Below are 17,784 nucleotides of genomic sequence, written 5' to 3'. Positions count from 1 at the left end.
AAATATAGAGGCATGCATGCATCCCCAGACACAAACAAGCACATACCTAATGTCATCCAGATGAGGTTCAAAACAGACAAAGCTCACAGACTTTGGTGGTTTGAATAAGAACGTTTCTCTCTCTCCCTCTCCCTCTCCCTCTCCTTCTCCCCCTTCCCCTCCCTCCCTCTCCCCCTCCCCCTCCCTTCTCCTTCCTCTCCCTCTCCCTCCCTCCCTCTCCCTCTCCCCCTCTCCCTCTCCCTCCTCCTCTCTCCCTCTCCCTCTCCCTCTCCCTCTCCCTCTCCCTCTCCCTCTCCCTCTCCCTTTCCTGCCTGTTCATCAGGATGTAAAGCTCTCAGCATCTGCTCCAGCACCATGCCTGTCTGTTTCCTGCTGTGACACTCTGGAATTTTGAGCCCTGAATTTAATGCTTTCTTATATAAATAAGGATCACCTTGGGTTGGGGATTTAGCTCAGTGGTAGAGCGCTTGCCTAGCAAGCGCAAGGCCCTGGTTTGGTCCCCAGCTCCGGGGGAAGAAAAAAAAAAGGATCACCTTGGTTGTGGTGTCTCTTCACTGCAGTGGAACACAGTCTAAGACACACGTACAGGAGTTGTCCCCCTCCCTCCCACCCCTGGGATTCTTTGACTTTGGATGAGACTAGCAGGGGCCTCTATAGTGCTGGTAATGTTCTGTTTTATAACCTAAAGCTGTTACAGGGATGTGGATGTGTTCCCTTTATAATATTTATCAAGCTGTATGCTCATGATTTGTATAAAGTTCTACATGTATGACTATAGTTCAACAAAAATGTTTTTACTGTCCTTTGGGGTTTTTGTTTGTTTGTTTGTTTTTAAATTCTATTTTTATTTTTTGTGTATGAGTGTTTTACCTGTAGGAAACTATGCCACATTGTGCACTGCCCAAGGAGACCAGAAGAGGGCATCATACTCCTGGAGCTGGAGTGACAGTTGGTCTTACACCATCCTGTGAAGTCTAGAAACTGAATACTGGCCCTCTGCAAGAGTAGCAAACACCCTTAACTACTAAACCATCTTATCCAGACCCTCAAAATGTAAATGCTATGCTTTTCAGTCCTGGGAGATAGAACCCAGGCCTTAAATGTGCTGGGCAAGTACTGTATCACTAAGCTACATCCCAAACCTGTTAATAGAGATACTTAGGATTTTTTTTTCTGGCTTCTCTAATAATCTCATTCCTGGGAAACTATCATAGAAATAAAAGCATCGACATATGGACAGTACCAGAAACATGCTTATTATAGCCTTGTAGCACTGACAAGACCTGGGAACCTAGATAATGCCCTAGGGGCTAGGCAATTATGAGGCCATTAAAAAAAAAATGAAGCAGGGCCAACTCTAGCTCAGATGTACAGCCCTTCCCTAGCTGTTGGGTATAAGGCCCTGAATTAGAGTCTCAGACTGTAAGAATAAATAAAATAATAAAAAAAGGTGAATTAGTTAACCTATTCTACACAACTAAGGGGAATGTTTATGTATTTATGTTAAAGAAAGCAAAATGCAGAAAATGTTTATGATAGCCCCCCCAATAAAGATAATAATTCCTTCAAAAGATAAAAAAGGGAACCTGCCTGTGATTCGGCACATTTCTAATTCGGGCACTTGGGAGGTGGAGTCAGAAGAATCATGTTCAAGGTTATCCTGGGCTACATAGTTGCAGGTCAGTCTGGGTTTCATGAAACCTTGTTTCAGAAAAGATACAACAGAAACTAAGCCCTGTGTGCAGGCTCACAGAGAGTCGGGATGGCGTAATTTGAATGGTAATTACTTTGGAGCTTGCAAGTGATTCTTCCAGTAAAAAGCTCCTGTGACTACTGTTTCTATGATCAAGGGAAAGAAAGCTGTTTTCCTCGCTGGGGAAAAGTATCGGCAGGTAGCAGTCTCTAGGATCTGATTTAATGAACACACAGGTCGATATTTAATTAACATATCAATTGTTGGCATGTCAACTGATGTTTTTCCAAATCCTTGAAGCTTTAAATTCTCCTAAGTACCCAAAGTGTCATCTGAAAACATTGCTTACAATTTCCCCTTTTAACAAAGCCCAGACTGGGAGAGGGTTAAAGAAAGTTTACAGAGTTTAGTCATCAAATGATTGAGTCACTACACCACCACTGCTGGGCATCCCTGGAACCGTTCTATCATGCCTCTTGTCTCTAATTTGATTATTTGGTTGGTTGGGTTTGGTTTTTGTTTGTTTGTTTTTTGTTTTGTTTTGGTTTTTGTTCTTGTTTTTGTTTTTGAGACAGGGTTTCTCTGTGTAGCTCTGGCTGTCCTGAACTCACTCTGTAGACCAGGCTGGCCTCTAACTCAGAGATCTGCCTGCCTCTGCATCCCAAGTGCTGGGTTATATTTAAGGCATTCACCACCATGCCTGGTTTGGTCTCTAAATTTTTTGGACTTTCTTCTTCTTCTTTTGATATAATCTTTTTTTCCTAGACCTGTTGATTATGGTTTTTAAATTTTTCAACTTAATTTATATGATTTTTTTTTCTGTGTATCTGTGTATGGAGGTGGGGTTGTATGGGCAGCTGTGCATGCAGACCAGAGGCCTGTTTCTCAAGGGCTGACTACTACATAATTTTAAGATGAACTCCAGGCTGTCTAGTCAGGGATCCCCAGAGATACACCCATCTATCTCCCCAGTGCTGGGTTTACAACGAAATACCACCACTCTAGGCTTTTTACATGGGTGCTGGTAATTGAACTTTGATCCTCACTGAGCCATCTTTTACAGTGGTTCCAAAAATCTTTAAAACCCTATCATCCTTCCATTCCATGGCTGTATAAATCCTTTATGCTCCCTTAGACCTGTAGTCCTAGCACTCTGGAAGGGGAGGTGGGTAGTTCAGATGTTCAAGGTCATCCTCAGTAATGTTTTGAGTTCAAGGCTTGCCTGCGATACTACATCAAACAAACAAAGACAAACTTCTTTTGCACTTGGAAGGCAATGGTGGGAGGGTCAAGAATGAAAAGCTACTGTAGACAATAAATACTTTACCAAGTTGGTGAAAGTCCTAGCATGAAGCAGATCAGGCCCGGTAGCACAGCAAGACAACTGGGTAGATGGTCTTGCTTGTTTGTTTACTGAAAGTGTGAAGCATTTCCTCCGTGGTTTTGTTGCCTCTAGTCACCTCGCTCAGGCAGACACCTCTTCCTTCACCTTCTGCTGTCCGCCATGGTAAGCTGGGTTCAGGTGAGGCCCCGGGTGTGTTTAGTCCTTACTGGACACTGCTCTTGACCATGCCGGAAAGCAGTATGGTCCACTGCATGGGTTTTCTCGACGCCCCACCCCTCTAAGAGTTCCTGAGCCTTAAGGTGGGGGCCAAGGCTTCAAAAGCGAATAAGGCACGTTCGCGGAGAAATTACCACCAGAGGCTTAACTTGTGCTGGTGAGGCACAAGCAAAGATGTCATTGATGGTTAACAGGAGAGAGAATGGCATATGCTAAGGTCTGGTGGGTCTCCAAACATGGTCCCAGAGCAGCAGCCGCAGCAGCAGCAGCAGCAGCAGCGGAACTTGTTGAAAATTTTAATTCTCAGGTGTTCGAAACTCCAGGAGTGAAAACTGGCGCTGTTTTTTAAATCATCTTCCAGGAGATCCTGACGGAAGCTAGAAGTTGAGAACCACGACTCAGCAGAGGCCTGAGGATGCTTTGGATGAGAGGGGCAGAGTGGCAAGTCAATTTTGTGAAGAGTCAGTCAAGGGCCTATGCTTTGTCTTCAGGGATGTGGCCTTCAGGTTTTAGGCAGGGCATGTTGTACTCACACGCCTGAGAGTGCTAGCATTTCCCAGGGGTAGGGGCCAGCTGAGTGCCCCTCCCCCCATGCCCTGCGATACCAAAGCGGTCAGGCCGCAGGTCCTCCGCACCCCGGGACAATGCTTTTGCGACTAGGAGGTGGTTCTCCCACACTCTGACACGCATAGAGGTGTGGAAAGGACCCAGAGCACCAAGACTCAAACCTTGGAGACTGAAACCGGACCGCCCACTGCCCCACGCCCGGCCCACGAGAGGGTGGGGCCTCGGGCCCCGCCCTTCGCCCGCCCATCTGGGCGGAGTGTGGAGGGGCTCTGGGGCCCCGCGCCTGTGCGCACGCCCGCGGCCGGTTTGCAGGGCCGGACGCGCGCCCCGCGTCCCGGGCAGGAAGATGGTGGCGAGCGCGCGGGTGCAGAAGCTGGTGCGGCGCTACAAGCTGGCGATCGCCACCGCGCTGGCCATCCTGCTGCTGCAGGGCCTGGTGGTGTGGAGCTTCAGCGGCCTGGAGGAGGACGAGCCGGGCGAGGTGCTCCGACGGCCGTGCGGGCGGGCAGGCCGGGCGCGGGGGCGCGCGGGGTCCTGGCGGGGCTGCGGGCGGCCCTGGCCAGGCAAGTGGGATACGGGCCGCGTGCGTGCAAGGCACAAGCAGCCTCCTGGAGCCCGGCCTCCGGTCCCCAACGCTCCCTTCACTGGAGGGCCTGGCTGGCTGCGTGAGGGAGCGGTGCGTGACCCGGAGGTCGAGGCGGTCGGCGAACTAGGGGGCGCGAAGGGAAGAGCGGGACATGGTGGGGTGGTCTCCGTCCCGGGGAACGATGAAGGTCAGGCTCGGGGATTGGGGCTGGGAGGAGCGACTGGGCCCCAGCCTGTTCGGAGGTGGGGAGCCTCAGGCCAAACTTTCTGAAGTTGGGAGGGGGCGGGGGTGTACGCGCTGTGGGCGGAGGAGTGGGGGCCGAGGGACCCCGGGCATCCCTGTTGAGCTGCGCCTGAGGAGTAGCGACTGGTGGTGAAGTGGAGCTCAAGGGGTGGAATTATGGCCTGTGACAAAGTGTATACAAGGGAATAGAGTGAACAGGAGTGACCCCAAGGGAAAAAACTGAAGTGTTCTCAAGGCGTGGCTTTCTCAGCCAGGAAGAACCCGAGTGGATCTTCAGGAGGGGATGGGAATGGAAGGTGAACTGTTGAGTTGGCCTCAGGACATCAAAGGAGGAGGGAGCCATCTCTGGCTCTGGGGTAATGGAGGAGCAGCTGTGAGCTCCAGACCCTGACCCCAGGGGTTTTCTTTCTCTTCACTGGTGCTTTTAGTTGCAGGCTCAGACACACCCTCCTGGTAGTGTGGTTAGGAGGGGTCCAGTGGGGTCTAAGTCTGTTCTGGAAAGGTGGGGAGAATTAGTCAAATCAAAGCCCTAAACCGTGGCCAGAGATCAGGGGTTCTTGCTTTTGGCCCCCTTGTCCCTGTGTCTCCAAGGCTTTGGGAGAGAGGCTCTCTTGTCACATCCTTTGGGCTTTACCTGGTAGGGTGAAGGCATGGAGCCAAGAAGCCTTCCCTTCCCTCACTTGTCCCAAAGTCTTGGTGTAGAGACCAGGAGAAGAGCTGCTCTTCCAGTGTCAGGGAGAATGGAGATGCTGAGGGGGTGAGGAGAGAGAGAAGAGACTTGGGACCATGACTCCAAAGGGAGCTGAGGATCGTCATGGAGAAGCTGGCTCTGTGACTTATGTAGGAAGTGAGCTTGTTCTTTGGGCAGCTGGGACATCTCAGATGGGGCGGGCCACAGAAGAGCCCTCTGACTCCAGTCTGTGTGAGGGATCAGGCTGGTGAGGACTCTGGGGAAGAGCATGTCAGAGAATCTGAGTCTTCTCCTAAGTACATGGCCCACTGGCTGGTGGTCAGCCAAGGGTGGAGAACCAGGGAGAGGTGAGGGGATTTAGGGTCTTCCCCACCCATCTGGCTGAAGAGAGGGGAGAGAATTTGGAATCTTTCCACACCCAAAACACACACACACACACACACACACACACACACACACACACACACACACACCCCTGGCTGAAGCTGAGAAAGGAATCCTAGACCGGAATGGAGCTAGGTTCCTAGCGGTAAAACGTGGAGTTCTGTCAGTCACCTTACCAGAGTGCAGTTGTGAAGCAGCACAGTGTAGTGCTTGTGGAGGTTCGCACACAAGTGAGACCACTCTCTTCGAGGCCTTGTCCTACTGCCTGACCCTGTTATAAAGCTCACCACCTCCAGTCACCTCTCCCTTTTGGGGCAGTAGTAGCACTGATTTTGTCGGATGAAACAGTACTTGTGAACACTTGCAGGAATTCTCCATACCCACTAAGCTGTCAGGGCATAACACATTGTCTTGGTCGTGCACCCTGGGACATACATTCATTCAGTCAATCAGTCAGCACATGGCTATGTTCTTGCCTTTCAGGCACTGAGCTCAGATTGGGAATACAGAAATAAAGAAGAGATGAGGTCCTGGCCTACAGGGCAGACAGTCTACTGGGAGAGACAGACAGAGAAAGAAAGCTAGAATAACAAGGGGGCCGGCTCAGAGCAGGAGGCTGGGAAAGGCTTCCTTCAGGAAGAGGTGGGCAGGAGTGTTTAAGCAGAAGGTTCTCAGGAGAGTGGGCTGAGGTGGGGATAGAGGGTGAGGCACTCTCCCCAGCAATGCTTCCATCCTGTATGGTCAAGAGACCACAGTAAGGGACTTGAGTGGGTTTTATTATAAGTGCAGTGGGAAAGCTCCCCAGCAGGAGCCAATGTGCATTTAAGGAAAGCACTTTGGCCTGTGGAGGGGCGAGAGTGGATACCTGCGATGATCACTAACCCCCAAAGAGCCACTTGATGGTATTCAGAGCTCTCTCAAACAGCTTTTCACCGATTGTTTTGAATGCAATCTAAAAAGTCCAGGGTGGGGGTGGTGGGGCGGGGTGTGTGTGCAAGCAATTCTTGTGTTCCCTGTCTTCATGGCTCAGTGAGGATTCAAGGATTCTCAGACTCAGAAAGTGGCAGAGGACTTTATGTGCTTCCTTGCCAGGGAGGAGGGGGCCTCTGAGGCTAGAATTCATCCAGCCGGAGGACCACCCTGATCTCAGAGGCCATTAAGGGCAGCCTGTCAAGAGACATAGCCTGAGGCTCTGGGACCTTCCTGAGAGGGGTTGTGGGGAAGGGGCTGGCTGCCCATCAGGGCCTTTCTGTTTCCTCAATGCTGCTGTCTGGTCCCTAGCCTCCTCTGGGATTGTCCTTCTCAGGGTCAGCCAGCTCCCTGCTGCAGTGCGGGGCACCAACGTGGCTATTCCCTCCCACATCCTGTGCCCCACCACAGCCAGCCTGGCTCTGTGCCCTCTTGCCCTACAGTCCTGACCAGCTTCCTGATACACTGGTACAGGCTTTGAGCCCTAGAACTCAAACCTCTTTGCCATCAGTACCCTCCTAGTCTTGGGAATGTCTTCCTACGCTTGCTGTGGACTGGGTCACATGCCACTGCTCTGTAGGTTGGCCAGCCGAGGGTGCCCTCCCAAACATGGGCATGGAACAGAGTCTCCTGACTACTCTCCAGTGTCTCAGATAAGGAAGGACACCCCTGCTCTTATTGGCTACCCTCGGAAGACATCAGAGAGCCATCTGGGTGCTGAACAGGAGCCTGTGTACTGAGGAGAAGGATAGGGCTATTGACTGAAGGTGACTCCCGCATTCCTTCCATGTTCCTATGGAAAAGGCAGGGGAAGCCTAAAACTGGACCTCACTGGGAGTCCACCAGGTTTGACAGCCTGAATCTTAGCCTCACGTTGACTATTTTCCTTGGATAATGAAAAGGACGGCAACCTTTGTGAACACCATGCCTACACCAAGACATTCATTGGAACAGTCATTCATTGGAAGTTAGTCAACTTGAGTGTTTATTTGTGACACACTTCTGGACTCGAGGACTGTGTGAACGAGCAAACTAACTAAGCCCCCTGGGGTTGTTTACAGCCATGTGAGGGACAGACAAAAGGACATGAAATCAATAATGTTAGGATGGCAGAAGAGACCATCACATTTTTTAAGAGAATTTTTTTATTGTTGCTTTATGTGTGTATGTGTACATGTATATATGTGGGTGCACTTGTGCCTTGGCATACATATGGAGGTCAGAGGGTAGTTTGTGGGAGTTATTTCTCTCCTTTGTTGGGAGCCCTAGAGATCAAATGCAGCTTGTCAGAGTTGGCCGTAGGTGGATTTACCTGTTGGGCCTTCTTGTTGGCCCAAGAGCATCATATTTCAGTGGGGAAAGTAAAACAGAGGATGGGGAAGGGCCAGAGTTTTCAGGGCAGGCAGGCCTTGCCGAGAAACAGCACCTGAGCAAAGAATTGAAGAGGCAAGGGATGAGCTTTGAGGTGTCCCAGGAGGGCACCCAGACTGAAAGCACAGCCAGTTCTGAACTTGAGCCAGGCATGTAGATGGAGCTGAAAGGCACCGCACAGGCCCTGGCCACACGGTAAAGACGAGGCAAAGGGATCCATGGGGAGTGGAGAAGGAGGCCTAAGAGGAGGGGCCACTGGCTAGGTCTGGTCATGGGGATGGAAGTTCTAAAAGGAGGGGTCGGAGAGATGGCTCAGCAGTTAAGAACACCTGGATGCTCTTCCAGAGGTCTGGGGTTCAATTCCCAGCAACCACAATGGCAGCTCACAGCTGAGTGTATCTCTAGTCCCAGGGGAATCTGATGTCCGCTCCTGGTCTCTACTGTGCATTGTATATTTGTGGTGCACAGACATACATGCAGACAAAACACGCATGAACATAAAATAACAATAAACGAGGTATTTAAAGTCGTTCTGAAAGGAACTCTGGTGGCTGTGATGAGAAGATATAGAAAGGGACAAGAACATAAAAGCCAGGACATCAGGGGATCCAGGCTGAGGGCAGTGGGGAGAGAGTGGAACTCTGTATTTTCATGTATTTATCATGGCTTGGATGTGGAGTATAAGGAGAAGTTGGCTGCAGGCTGGGGCTCAGTAGTGGAGCGCTTATGGGCTCTTATTCTCAGGGCCACCTGTCTCCTCCGAAGGAAAAATCAGAATCCCAGTGTGTTTGACTTGAGTCAACAAAAGGTTGCCATTTACTGAGATGTGAAGACTGGAGGAGTGGTGGGGTGGGAAGGGTAGTGGTAGCCCTTTGCACTTGGAGTTCTAAGGTCTTTAAGGTCCCAAGGGATGGCCAGCAGGTTGCTTGTCCCATGCCTGAAGGTGCAAGGGAGCTTTCCAGATCAGCAGTGTAAGTCTGGGCTATGAATCAAGGAAGGGTAGTATGCAGAAAGTGAGACTGGATGAGCCTAGCAGGAAGTGGAGGCTGAAGTGTAAGGCCAGGCCCCAGCATCTTCCCTGGGAGGCAGGAGGCTGATGAGTGCCAGCAGATGGGGCAGACCCGGGTACCTTCTGCAAGCCAGGCAGGAAGGGTGCGTATAGAGAGGTTGCATCACTCGAGGAAGGCCTGTGTCTGTTGGTGTTGGCAGGAAGAACAAGGGCAAGAGTTCTGGCAGAGAGGCAGCACAGTGACAGGGGATGGCGAAAGGGAAAGGGGCAACCAGGGAGGTGGCCTCTCTGGTTACAGTTTCACAGTCAATGTCCCATTTGAGGCTTGCCGCTCTCACAGCTGGGGGACGATGCCTAGAGATGGTCAGTGAGTGGCTGCCGGTGAGGTAGCAGAGCTGGTCAGAGCACTCAGAGAACACCCCTTGCCTCTTTCCCTTCACACGCATAGGCATCAATCACATGTCCCCTCATGTGCCAGCTACTCATGCTGTTATATCCCGAGGAGATGGTCTGACATGGCTTTTCAGTTCACTGCCTTCTTCAGGAACATCCAGAGTCTCAGAGCTCAGTGTACCCCGCTTTGGGGCAAACAGAATGACTGTCTACCAGGGAACTCGAGCTAAGCAGGGAATATGGAGGAGGGTAAGGAGCTAGACATGTCATTTGGGGCAGCAGGGAGCATGGAGGGTTTCTGGGTTCCATTGAGAGATACTGTCACACATGCAGAGGTTGGCAGCCCCCAGCTATGGACCTACAGCCAGACCCCAGGTTTCTAGCCAGGGATTGATTGCTGTGGTGATGCCTGACCAAGGCAGTCCTGGTGAGGAGAGCCCGTTGAGTTGGCCACACCTCTGCTTTCTGGAGCTGTGGAGCCTCCTACCCCTCTTTGAGCTTGCTTATCAGATTGTCTTTTTGCCTGAAGACTTCCTCTGCCAGCTTCTCCCCTCATTATTCTCGGGGTACTTTCAGCAAAACACCATGCCTCAGCTTCCTGGGAGACCTAGACATTATTAGGGTCTTGGGTTTCATTTCTACTCCTTCCTCCTGAGCTGCTTCCCTGGTGTAGCCTCAGTATTCTTACATGAAAGGCTTTAGTGCAAACATCTAAGTGCTATAGATGCAGGCGGAGGTTAATGCTGTGTCCTCCCAGCCAGCCCCTTGTAGGAGGCTTGGTTGAGTCTCATCGAGTGTGCTCCTGGGTCCTCTGCAAGGTCCATCTACTCTTCTCTTAGGGAAAGCACGGCCCTGTGTTTTAAAACATGGTGAGCAAGAAAGTGATAGGAGCCCGGAGCAGGGAACCGAAGTACAGAGCCATGTGGTCTGAAATCTGGAGGGACATGTGAGGTGCCATGGGGTGAGATGGAGAGGAGGAGCTTCCTCAGCCAGCTGGCCCTGCCATGTCTCTGTGCAGTTATTGAGTGAGCCGGACTTCTCTAGGTAAAGGGTAGAAAGGAGCTTCCAGAGTTCAAGGTAACCTTGGCCAAGATAGAACTTGAGCTAGGGAAAGAGGTGACTGACTGTGATCTGCTTGTCTTTTACAGAAAGGAAGGCAGAGAAAGCCACGGCCGCTAGACCCTGGAGAGGGTTCCAAGGACACGGACAGCTCTGCAGGGCGTAGGGGCAGTGCTGGGAGAAGGCACGGACGGTGGCGGGGCCGCGCCGAGAGCCCAGGTGTGCCTGTGGCCAAGGTGGTGCGGGCAGTAACCAGTCGGCAGAGAGCCAGCCGACGGGTGCCCCCTGCCCCACCTCCAGAGGCACCAGGCCGCCAGAACCTGAGTGGAGCAGCAGCCGGGGAAGCACTGATAGGTGCCGCCGGCTTCCCACAACATGGAGACACAGGGAGTGTGGAGGGTGCCCCTCAGCCCACGGATAACAGCTTCACTCCGAAGTGTGAGATTGTGGGCAAGGATGCACTGTCAGCACTGGCCCGGGCCAGCACCAAGCATTGTCAACAAGAGATTGCTAATGTAGTGTGCCTGCACCAAGCTGGGAACCTAATGCCCAAGTCTGTGCCCCGGCACTGCCAGCTGGCTGGTAAGGGACTAGGGTACTCAGGCCCTTTCCAGGAATGGATGGGAGGTAATGTGGCCCAGATCTTCATGCTCCTTTCCCGGAAGGTCCTCCTTGTCCAAAGCTGTGTTATATGTACCGGTTGGCAGAGGAGGAGCTGGGACTGGGCTCTGAGTCTAGACTCCTATTAGGAGGCAAGCAGGATCCTTTCTTCTCACTTAGTGCCCCTGTCCTCCCCTCAGGCAAGGTGAGCCCTGGCATCCAGTGGGAAGAGGTCCGGGCCCAGCAGCCTGTGAGTGGCCCTCTGGTACGCATCGCCTACATGCTGGTGGTTCACGGCCGTGCTGTGCGCCAGCTGAAGCGTCTTCTGAAGGCCGTCTACCACGAGGAGCACTTCTTTTATATTCATGTGGACAAGGTACTGTGAGCTGGGGAGACCCACGGCTCCAGGTAGACAGAGCAGAGACTCTGAAGGTTGTAGGCAGGTAGCCTAGAATGTTGCCTAGATACCTAGAGCAAGGGAGAATGAGGTCCAGCATGGTTAAGCAGAGGATGGCATGGCCTATCAGGGCTGGAGTCCTGCCACTTGTATCTCCCTTCTGTGTCTCCTGTGTTCAGCCCTCACATGGGGGGAAGGGGGACTGTAACCATGGTGCCCAGCCATCTACAGAGCATCCCTTCTCCCTTAGCGTTCCAACTACCTGTACCGGGAGGTGGTAGAGCTGGCCCAGCACTACGACAATGTACGGGTAACACCTTGGCGCATGGTCACCATCTGGGGTGGGGCTAGCCTTCTGAGGATGTACCTGCGGAGCATGAAGGACCTTCTGGAGATTCCTGGCTGGACCTGGGACTTCTTCATCAACCTGAGCGCTACTGACTATCCAACCAGGTGTGATGATGGGTGGGAATGGAGTCCCATCTGTGACATCTGGGTTGGTGGGTCCATTCTGCCTGCCAAGTGTCGGTGTCATTCTAAGGTCTCCACAGCCCAGATATGGTCTCTTGGCCTCAGGCATGAGTTGGTAAAAGGTGGTCTGATGACTGGGAAAAAGAAATGGGTTGGAGGATGAGGGGGGCTAGAGAGATGGCTCAGTGGTTAAGAGCACTGGCTGCTCTTCCAGAGGTCCTGGGTTCAATTCCCAGCACCCACATGATATTTCATAACTGTCTCTAACTCTAGTTCCAGGGGATCTGACACCCTCACCCAGACAGACATGTAGGCAAAATACCAATGCACATAAATAAAAGTAAATGATTAAAAACAACAACAAAAGAAATGAGGAGGAAGAACCAGAGGCTTACGCTGGAGTAGTAGGTCAGTAGCACAGGTAGAGGAAGAATGCATCTTCTTTGGGCCCCTCAGGTACCATCACCCAAGAACATCATACAAGGGTCAGGCACATGGTCTTAATAGTTTCTGCATGAAAGGAAGGTCTAAGAAGCGAAGGTCATTTGTGCTAGAGGGTGTCTGTTCTGGGACAGGCCTGAGCACCTACTGTACACATCCCTTTCCCTCCTCACCAGGACGAATGAGGAGCTGGTAGCGTTCTTATCCAAGAACCGGGACAAGAATTTCCTCAAGTCACACGGGCGAGACAATTCCAGGTGAGAGATTGGGAACGAGGCTCTGGTGTCTCTCACAGTGCCTCCCACACAAGGGCACCCGGTGGCCCCAGCTCTGGGCTATAAAACCCTTAAACCAACCATAGATGAAGGCATACTGGTTGCCAGGGGGGAAAGAAGGCTCAGGCTCCATTCTGTGGGACCTTCCGTCATGGCCTTTCTGCCGCCCTCAGGTTCATCAAGAAGCAAGGCCTGGACCGGCTTTTCCATGAGTGTGATTCCCACATGTGGCGCCTGGGTGAACGGCAGATCCCGGCAGGCATCGTGGTGGATGGTGGCTCTGACTGGTTCGTGCTGACACGCAGCTTTGTGGAATATGTGGTGTATACAGAGGATCCTCTGGTGGCCCAGCTTCGCCAGTTCTATACATACACATTGCTTCCAGCCGAGGTAGGTGACCAGGGAGGCACAGATGCCAGGGAGGGCACTGCTTGAGTAGCCCGTGGTTCACCCTTCACCCTCTCCTGCCACCTGCAGTCCTTCTTCCACACAGTGCTGGAGAACAGCCCAGCCTGTGAGAGCCTAGTGGACAACAACCTGCGGGTTACCAACTGGAACCGGAAGCTGGGCTGCAAGTGCCAGTACAAGCACATCGTGGACTGGTGTGGCTGCTCCCCCAACGACTTCAAGCCACAGGACTTCCTGCGGCTTCAGGTGCTCTCCATTGGCTCCAAGAAGCCTGCGCTCCAGCTGTTTTCCCACAAACTTTCAGGGTCAGAAAGGCAGGGTGGGTTCCTACCTGGAGCAGCCCCTGGTGTCTGGGCAGCAGCAGCGGGTGGCAAAGGCGAGGAGACCAGTCTAGACAGTGCTGAGAAGGGCAGCTTCTGCTGTGTTCTGGGGTCTGCAGGGCCCTTTATCTTCTTTGCCTCATCCTCCCCAGCAAGTCTCCAGACCCACCTTCTTTGCCCGGAAGTTTGAGTCGACTGTGAACCAGGAAGTCCTGGAAATTTTGGACTTCCACCTGTATGGCAGCTACCCACCCGGCACCCCAGCCCTCAAGGCCTACTGGGAGAACATCTACGACATGGCCGATGGCCCTAGTGGACTCAGCGATGTCCTACTCACTGCTTACACAGCCTTTGCCCGTATCAGTCTGCGTCATGCTGCCACTGTTTCCCCACTGGCCACTGCAGTCTGCAGGTAAGACTCCCCGCCTCTTCTGACATATGATAGGCTCTTAGAGAATGGTGCTTTAATGAGGGGGAGCAAATCAGAGACAGCCCCTACCCAGAGTGAATTCTCAGTCTAAGCCAGAAAAAAAAATTTAGGGGGTGAAGAAGGCTAGAGCCAGGACCATGTGGGGGGTGAGATTTGGGGCCAAAGGAATGCCTGGGGCTCCCCAGCGCTCCTCCCTGGGACTCCAGGTGGTAGTGGGTGTGCTGATGGTATCTCCATTTCTCCCTGCCAAAACATTTCTAGGTTTGAGCCCAGGGGGTTGCCGTCCAGCGTGCACCTGTATTTCTATGACGACCATTTCCAGGGCTACCTGGTGACGCAGGCAGTGCAGCCCTCAGCCCAGGGGCCAGCAGAGACACTTGAGATGTGGCTGATGCCCCAGAGGTTGCTGAAGCTGTTGGGGCACAGTGACCAGGCCAGCCGGCTCCAGAGTCTGGAGGTGGGACAGGTCCTCCCCCTTGCTTTCTCCTGACCCCCAGCAAGACGCAGGGAGTGGGAAGAGAGGGACAGACACCAAGGGAGGGGTAAGGACTCCATCAGACCTTTATGGGCTGGGCTCTCTGGGCTCTGCTTTGCCAGTAACAACAACTTTGGCGATGTCGCCTTTGCTACCCTTGCGGGCACACACCGAGGGGCCCTTCCCGATATACAGGGAGTAGGCACGGAGCTGTCAGTTCTAATCTAAAGTGCAAAGATTCCTGGGGCTTGGATAGTCCAGTTGAGCTTGGGGTGTCCTTTCCTAGAGGTTCTGGCATTGTGGGGGGTGGTCTGCCTTTATGGACCCCACTGTTACAGAACAGTTCAGGGGGCAGCCTGGACTAAACCTCAGAGCTGGGAGAGGCGTTTCAGTTCTAGACTTACCCCTTCAATTCGAAGATAGGGAAACTGAGGCCCTGAAAGGAGCAGTGACTGACTCGAGGTTACACCATGAGAGGCGACATCAGAGCAGATAGAAGGACTTCTCCCAGGCTTCTGTCCAGCTGCCTCCCTCCCTACAGGTTGGCACTGAGTGGGACCCCAAAGAACGTCTCTTCCGGAACTTTGGGGGCCTGTTGGGACCACTGGATGAACCTGTGGCCATGCAGCGCTGGGCCCGGGGCCCCAACCTCACAGCCACTGTGGTCTGGATTGACCCCACCTATGTTGTGGCCACATCCTATGACATCACGGTAGATGCGGACACTGAAGTCACGCAGTACAAGCCCCCACTGAGCCTGCCACTGCGGCCAGGAGCCTGGACTGTTCGATTGCTTCAGTTCTGGGAGCCCCTGGGTGAGACCCGCTTCCTCGTGCTGCCATTGACCTTCAACCGCAAACTACCTCTCAGGAAAGGTAAGGAGGAGTGCCCCAACAGTGCCCCAGGCTTGAATAGAGCAGGGTTTTCCAGGGGGCTAACGCCAGGGCTGAGTGGGGAGAGGGGAGCCTGGGAGTGAGGCCGACTACAGTTTGAAATGTGGCTCTGCCCTATAACTGGGCCCTGAACTTGGGAGATCACTCAGCCTTTGCACTTGTCAAGTCAGGGCAGCATAACTATGGGGACCCGTGGGTGACTGGGACAAAAGGCACTCGAGCTAGAGTCAGCAAAACCAGGAAAGGTCTCAGGTCTCACTGGGGTCCAGGGGTGCTGCATTCTTCTAAGGCATCTTGTCCTTTATCCTGTCCTGTCTCCATACATACGCTCTCAGTACAACAGAGCCAGACTGGGGCCTCGAGACCCTCACGTCCCACGTAGCTCCAGATGGCTAGATTTACATGGCCCTCTGGTGATCGGGCTGAGGCTAAGGGGACTGACCGGCCATGGAGATGCCTGCAGGGGTTACCTCGATGGGATAAGTGCTGGCTAAGAGTGACGATGAGGTGTCCCATGGGTAGCTGTCCCCTTTCCCCATGCACCCTATCGTGGTAGGGGAAGAAGGTAGGGAAGAGCAGAAGTAGCCCAAAGAGATAAGGATGAGGAGCAGGGCAAAGCCACTTCCCCATCGGATGACGGAAACAGCAGTCTGAGCAGACGCAGGCAGGCCTGGGACTAGACCACAGAGCGCAAAGGTCACACACACATATTCTAAGCCAAGGGACAAGGTTGGCACATTCTGCAAGGATAGAGTGGAGCTGGCCAGCCCAGTGTAGAGAACTGGCTGCCAAGAGGTCTGGGAGCTGCCAGAGGTCAAGGGGTGTGGATGACACTACCAGAGGGTACCTTACTTTCTAAAGTACCTTGTTCACCACAATTCTAAGGTTTGGGGGGTGAGGGTGGGGAATTAGCCTGGGTTCTGCCCTCAGCTTTAAAAAAATCCTGAAGTTGGGAATTTAGGAATGATACTTTCTAATTCTGCTTGCTTATTTACTCAGACCATCTTATGGTGGAGCCCAGGTTACCTACCTGAGACTCACTGTCTAGCCTATTCTAGCTTTGAACTCTCGGCAATCCTCTTGCCACCGTCTCCAGTTTGTTAGAGTTACAGGTGTGAGTCACCATGCCAGCTACCGCTTGGGTTTTATACAACTAGTGATTTTATAGGCACAGAAAATTGCTTGGATTAGCCATAGTCAGCTCTGTGCGATGAGAACCCATGGTGAAGTAAGGGTGGGAACTGCTATGCCCAGCCCTGACTCCTATAGACTGGTCCCCATGGGACTGAGGGACACACTTAACTGCTTGTTCTGTACCCCTAGATGATGCCAGCTGGCTGCATGCGGGACCACCCCACAACGAATACATGGAACAGAGTTTCCAGGGACTAAGTGGCATCCTGAATCTGCCTCAGCCAGAGGCCGTGGAGGAGGCTGCCCGGCGGCACACAGAGCTCACAGGTCCTGCACTTGAGGCCTGGACAGATGGGGAACTGAGCAGTTTCTGGTCTGTTGCAGGATTGTGTGCCATAGGGCCTTCTTCTTGTCCCTCCCTGGAGCTCTGCAGACTGACCAGCTGGAGCTCTCTGTCTCCTGACCCCAAGTCAGAGCTGGGGCCTGTCAAAGCTGACGGACGACTCAGGTAGCAGGACCCCAGCCAGCACAACCCGGAGGAGCCGGGGAATTGCACCTTACAGACAATGGAGGGACGTCTCTCCCACAGACCAGAACCAGAGGCCCAGGCAGTATGCCCATTTGAGCCATCAGGACCCTATACTGAGGGCAGGGAAGGTGGGTGCAGTACTCCCTACTGCTGACGGATCTACAAGAGACCAGCAGTCCACCGGAACCATGAGGAGGCTCTTCCTCTGCTCCTCGCTAGTTTATACTTTTTTAATAATTAAAATGAGTGGCAGAGGGAGGAAGATGTGCAATAGGGCTCAGAGCCCCAGGATGTAGGCCATGGCCATGGGGAGCACCATGGAGAATATCTGCTACTGCTCTGGGGAGGCATGGTCTGCCTCACCCTCCAGAGCCTCCGTCCCCAGCCTGGGCCTGAGCTGCTCACAGCTGAGGTTCTTAAGAGGCCCAGGGGCCTCCCAGGCTCTGAGGCCAGGAGGACAGGTGATCTAGGGGGGCTACTGTGGAGCTGGACTTTAGTGAGACAGCCTCTCCTCTGGTAGCCAGGGAGCCCTAGAACAGTGGTGGGGCTGTCTGTCAGGCTTTCCTAGGAAATGGACGACATCAGGCCCTGCTGAGATCCATGAAGTTTCCCCACTGGAGGAGGGAGCCCCACTGGCAGCACAGGAAGACTGTCAGAGCGCTCAGAAGAGTCGCGTTGTGCCTGAAGCTCAGTGTGAAGTCTGAAATATGCAACAGAGGAAATATATCTCTATCTCTCCAAGCTGAATGTCCTCGTTTGCTTTCTACTGTTATGATAAAAACCGTGACTAAAAGCACGAGCAGGAAAGGGTCTTTACATCTTACAGCCTATGGTCCATCATAAAGGGAGGCCAGGGCAGGGACTTGGGAGGCAGGCACTAAACAC

The 17,784-nt window shown here is 52.9% G+C and overlaps 1 protein-coding gene across 3 annotated transcripts; it reads left to right on the top strand.

The window, feature by feature from the left end:
* The first annotated feature begins 4,081 nt into the window (after positions 1 to 4,081).
* Xylt2 (xylosyltransferase 2) lies at positions 4,082 to 17,640 on the top strand. 3 transcript variants are annotated; one of them, XR_015630987.1, is made up of 11 exons: positions 4,082 to 4,302; positions 10,616 to 11,108; positions 11,327 to 11,502; positions 11,774 to 11,976; positions 12,612 to 12,692; positions 12,884 to 13,100; positions 13,188 to 13,364; positions 13,591 to 13,850; positions 14,130 to 14,410; positions 14,885 to 15,218; positions 16,560 to 17,640. XR_015630987.1 is itself a non-coding variant. In NM_022296.2 (11 exon segments), coding segments are annotated over 11 exon segments (2,595 nt in total). In that variant the 5' UTR covers positions 4,164 to 4,167; the 3' UTR covers positions 16,883 to 17,640.
* Positions 17,641 to 17,784: the final 144 nt, after the last annotated feature.

The sequence above is a fragment of the Rattus norvegicus genome, chromosome 10, assembly GCF_021556685.1.
Source record: "Rattus norvegicus strain SHRSP/BbbUtx chromosome 10, alternate assembly SHRSP_T2T, whole genome shotgun sequence".
Taxonomy (NCBI): Eukaryota; Metazoa; Chordata; class Mammalia; order Rodentia; family Muridae; genus Rattus; species Rattus norvegicus.
The sequence above is the reverse complement of the archived record's forward strand: the minus strand, read 5'-3'. Positions and strand labels throughout refer to the sequence as shown.